This window comes from Bufo bufo, chromosome 1 (assembly GCF_905171765.1).
Source record: "Bufo bufo chromosome 1, aBufBuf1.1, whole genome shotgun sequence".
Taxonomy (NCBI): domain Eukaryota; kingdom Metazoa; phylum Chordata; class Amphibia; order Anura; family Bufonidae; genus Bufo; species Bufo bufo.
The window spans coordinates 608992815-608997867 of NC_053389.1; the positions used below are offsets into that span (position 1 = coordinate 608992815).

At 41.7% G+C, this 5053-nt stretch overlaps 1 protein-coding gene across 6 annotated transcripts in view; it reads left to right on the forward strand.

The window, feature by feature from the left end:
* The window catches only part of ACSBG1 (acyl-CoA synthetase bubblegum family member 1), a 99479-nt gene extending 95079 nt beyond the window's left edge, over positions 1 to 4400 (forward strand). For all 6 annotated transcript variants that reach the window (XM_040413638.1, XM_040413635.1, XM_040413637.1 and 3 more), the window contains 3 exons: positions 3387 to 3526; positions 3602 to 3848; positions 4006 to 4400. In XM_040413638.1, the coding sequence (XP_040269572.1) occupies positions 3387 to 3526; positions 3602 to 3848; positions 4006 to 4094 (476 nt within the window). In that variant the 3' untranslated portion in view covers positions 4095 to 4400. The remainder of the gene's footprint in view (positions 1 to 3386; positions 3527 to 3601; positions 3849 to 4005) is intronic.
* The last annotated feature ends 653 nt before the right edge of the window (positions 4401 to 5053 follow it).

Genomic DNA, 5053 nt, shown 5'->3' on the forward strand with positions numbered 1-5053 from the left:
TCTACTTACCATGGCTTTTCTCTGGGATTTAGGGAACATTTCTGGACCTCAGCATTTGTTCTGGATACCAACAGGTCTATTTGCGGGAGGCCCCATCTGTCTAGTCATCTGGAATGTCTTGGGTTTTAAAGCCTACTCTCCTGGGTGTAATGTTTTCCAACTGAGAAAGTCTGCTACTTGGTTTCCTTGAGGTGAATTGCTTAGATACGGTGAACTTTTACCTCTGCCCAACAGAATATGCTGCCTTTCTGATCTTGTTCCCCCCTCCTGGTGTTTTAGATATGCCACTGTCGTTGTGTTGCCAGAGAAGATCCTTATGTGCTCTCCTTTGAAGCGATGTTCTGCCTTTTTTGTTTCCTAGGCAGCTGAGTTCGATAGTTGGAAGAGCTGCTGCTTTCATCACGAGACCAAATGCCTTGATATCAATGGTTTTCTACTTTAGCTCCCCAACCTGTCTTGCTTGCGTCAGCCTGTATTTGCACTGCTGGATTCTGTTGCCAGACAATTCCCTAGGCCAGGTTCGATGTTTTCCGCCACCAGTTCACAGATGATTTGACTTGTCCTACTGTGGGAATTCTGTTGTCCAGGGATTATCATTTTTTGTCCAATTTGCTTAGAATCCACATTTGTAAAGTTCAAGTGTGTAGTCAACTCCATGCCACTGAAAATATGCATGAGGTCGGAAGACCCAGAATTCTCATTGCTTTTCTGACCATGCAGTATTTCTGTGGTTGAAAAAAAAAAAAGTTACTTTCTTTTTTTAATGATAGTTTTTTTGTGAAGACATGAGGCTTGGGAAATTGAATTAAAGCTCATTTACCCAACAAATAATTTACACTGTAGTGACATCATGCGCCAGAGATGTGTCCGCACGTAGACACAAGTGCCAGGGCTTTTTCCCACTCAGTCAGGGAAAGGGAAACTGCGTTCACAGAACTATGTTCTGAAGTCAGCAGGCCAATTAACAGGAGCGAGTGCCGCAAGTTTCTTCTGCCCAGCACTGGTACGGGACCGCGGACAAGCAGAGGAATCCAGGGCAGGGTAAGGTGCAAGGAAAGCACATGCCCCCAATGTCACCAACCTGGATAAGTAAAAAATTAAAACGAAACCTTCTTTGCCACCCTGACAATGTCAGGGAGGACTCTCTGCCCTTACCGCTGTAAGGACAGAAAACACTGGTCGGAGGTGGCAATTTAAACTCGCTCTCTTCCTGCACCCACAGAGGTCAAGGGTCAAAATAAAATTAAATACATAACAATCATAAAATAAAACACATTAGAAATAATGAATGTGAGTACCCATCTTTAATTAGTTAAAAATATATGTGATCCATTTTCTTAAGCTTTTCTGTATTATGACACATTGTTTTGTCTAACTAGTTAAGAGGCACTAAACTTTTATTAAACTTTTTTTTTTTTTTTCTTTTCTTTTTTTTAAATGCCTTTTAGCTTAGCGAAGCAGACACAGGCAGGATCCCGCTCCGCTTAGCTAATCAGTACCCTGTAACAATGTGCCATGACAGCATTTAGCCAACCTCATGGGGCAAAGGCAGGAGCAGCAATGTAACATAGTAACATAGTACATAAGGCCGAAAAAAGACATTTGTCCATCCAGTTCGGCCTGTTATCCTGCAAGTTGATCCAGAGGAAGGCAAAAAAAACCTGTAAGGTAGAAGCCAATTTTCCTCACTTTAGGGGAATAAAAAATTCCTTCCCAACTCCAATCAGGCAATCAGAATAACTCCCTGGATCAACGACCCCTCTCTAGTAGCTATAGCCTGTAATATTATTACACTCCAGAAATACATCCAGGCCCCTCTTGAATTCCTTTATTGTACTTACCATCACCACCTCCTCAGGCAGAGAGTTCCATAGTCTCACTGCTCTTACCGTAAAGAACCCTTTTCTATGTTTGTGTACAAACCTTCTTTCCTCCAAACGCAGAGGATGTCCCCTCGTCACAGTCACAGTCCTGGGGATAAATAGATGATGGGATAGATCTCTGTACTGACCCCTGATATATTTATACATAGTAATTACATCTCCCCTCAGTCGTCTTTTTTCTAACGTGAATAACCCTAATTTTGATAATCTTTCAGGGTACTGTAGTTGCCCCATTCCAGTTATTACTTTAGTTGGCCTCCTCTGGACCCTCTCCAGCTCTGCTATGTCTGCCTTGTTCACAGGAGCCCAGAACTGTACACAGTACTCCATGTGTGGTCTGACCAGTGATTTGTAAAGTAGTAGGAATATGTTCTCATCACGGGCATCTATGCCCCTTTTGATGCAACCCATTATCTTATTGGCCTTGGCAGCAGCTGCCTGACACTGTTTTTTGCAGCTTAGTTTGCTGTTTATTAAAATTCCTAGATCCTTTTCCATGTCAGTATTACCGAGTGTTTTACCATTTAGTATGTATGGGTGACTTGCATTATTCCTTCCCATGTGCATAACTTTACATTTGTCAGTGTTAAACCTCATCTGCCACTTATCTGCCCAAGCTTCCAATCTATCCAGATCCCTCTGTAGTAGTATACTGTCCTCTTCAGTGTTAATTACTTTACTGTCCTGCCTGTACACTGTTCATTGTGGCCCCATTGATACAATGCAGAGTCTGTGTGCCAGAATAGTGAATTTAAAGCACGGTTGAAATTAGATCTTTAGGTGGAAATTTCTTTAGTAAAAAGTCAAAATCAATTAATAAAGTATATTAGAAAAATTATTAGGGCATTTGGGAAGTTAAAATAAAAATGTTGAATAAAAGTTTAGTTACTCTTTAAAGAGGACTTTTCATCAGTTTTGCAAAAGTCTAATTAGGGTGTTACCTTAGAGGGCGGCCCCCACTGATGTCATGGCCATTTTTCAAAAGACACCCACCCCCCCCCCCCCCCCCCCGTTTATCCGCTTGGGCCCCCCGTTGATTTTGGCGCCTTGTATTATAATGAGGAACAATGAGGAGGAGACCGAGTCTCTCAGGGGGCGTCTCCTTCTCCCTGGCTGGTGACGCTCTGCGATTGGACAGCGCTACAGCCAGGGAGAAGGAGACGCCCATTGAGAAACCCTGGCGTCTCCTCCTCCTCCCTGTTCCGATGCTAGTATTTAGCGGAGTAAATACCGGAGGGCACAGCGGGCGAACGGAGCAGCGCCCAGGAATAATAGTAAGCACTATAGGATCCCTGCTTTATGCCCTACCTAACGTGCTACTTATCTTATAAAGTCTGGACCCATGAAAGGTCCTCTTTAAGCTCCCTGTACACAAGCAGGTTAAGGTTATGTTTGGCTGGATTCAAAACCTAAATACACCCTATACTTGTATGGGTACCTTTATACTGGCATTGGCAGGTTCTCAAATATTGCCCATTGTTATGTTATCTTTTGTATAAGCAGAGCTGATCATCACTGCTGGTGGAGAGAACATTCCTCCCATCCCCATTGAAGATGCTGTAAAAAGACATCTATCAATTGTCAGCAATGCAGTGCTTATTGGAGATCGAAGAAAATTTCTGTCCATGCTTCTTACCCTCAAGGTATTTTATTCAACAGGTAGCAGCTATACACCTATATCTACAACACGTAATACCATTTTTTATATTTCTGTCCAGAGCACTGAGGACCCAGATACTTTGGAACAATTGGATAAACTTACCCCAGAAGCAATAGAGTTTTGTCATGAAGCTGGCAGTAAAGCAACAACAGTATCTGCTATTGTTGGACTGAAAGACAAGGCTGTGTACAGAGCTATTCAGGAAGGCATTGACAAGGTCAACAGCGAAGCGGTGTCAAATGCTCAGCGTATTCAGAAATGGACAGTCCTCTCCAAGGACTTCTCAATAGCGGGAGGTGAACTGGGTGAGATCCTAGTACCTTATTTCTTATAGTATCTGAGAGTCTCCCATTGGTCATCCTCCTAATCTGCACCGCCTTGACTTGTATCAGATCTTTATAGACACAGGTCATCATATTACACTATGCTTACATGTTTTTTATTCCCACCAACTGTTTTTAGGGCCAACCATGAAGATAAAGCGACATGCCGTCTTAGACAAGTACACTACAGATGTAGAAGCTTTCTATTCACAAGAACATCAAAAATGAAGTTCCAGTACCAAGCCAAAATGCTGTCCAGTCTTTGAATCATCCTAAGAAGAGTGCAGTGAAAATAAACTATCTTCTTCAGGTCTGACAAATAAATATTTTATATAAAGCTACAGATCTCTTTGGACAACTTCACAAGAATAAAGTGCATTATCTAAAGTTAAAACGTTTTAAAATGTATCTACAATAATGTAATATAGACATACGTTAAATAAGAATTTATACATCCTGCCCTACATCGCTACCTTAGTCTGCATGGAAATTTACATTCCTACAAATAAACTTATGAACTAACTGGGTTGCAACTATTTTAATCTTTTTAGTGCAGGACCGAGTGCATGTTGGACAAATTGTAATTGAGGTCTCAGGCTACTTTCACATCTGCGTTTTTGCTGGATCTGTCAGGGGATCAGCAAAAACACATCCGGTATATAATACAACCATCTGCATCCATTCAGAACGGATCCGGTTGTATTATCTCCCAAATGAACAAGACTAATCTGGCACTAAATCCATTGTAAGTCGATGGGTGCTGGATCAGTTTATTTGTGTCTGAAAAAACGGATCCAGCACCACCGACTTATAATGTGTTTCAAGCCGGACCCGTCTTGCTCCGTATCCCATGACTCACTGAAAATGCTGCTTGCAGCGTTTTTGTGTGCATCATGGAAATGGAACGGAATGCCTTCTGGTGCACTCCATTTCGTGTTGTCTCCATTGACAATGTATTGGGACAAAACGGAAGCATTTTCCTCTGGTTTTGAGATCATATGACGGATCTCAATACTGGAAAGAAGAACGCAGATGTGAAAGTAGCCTAAAATGTGCTGAATGCTCCTATAGATGTGATTTTCAACCTATATAATCAGTGATATAACTACTGTGTAAGTTACTATTAGTAAGTCACACATCTTGATTCTCATAAGAAACTGTAATCAGAAATAAACAAAGCCAAATGA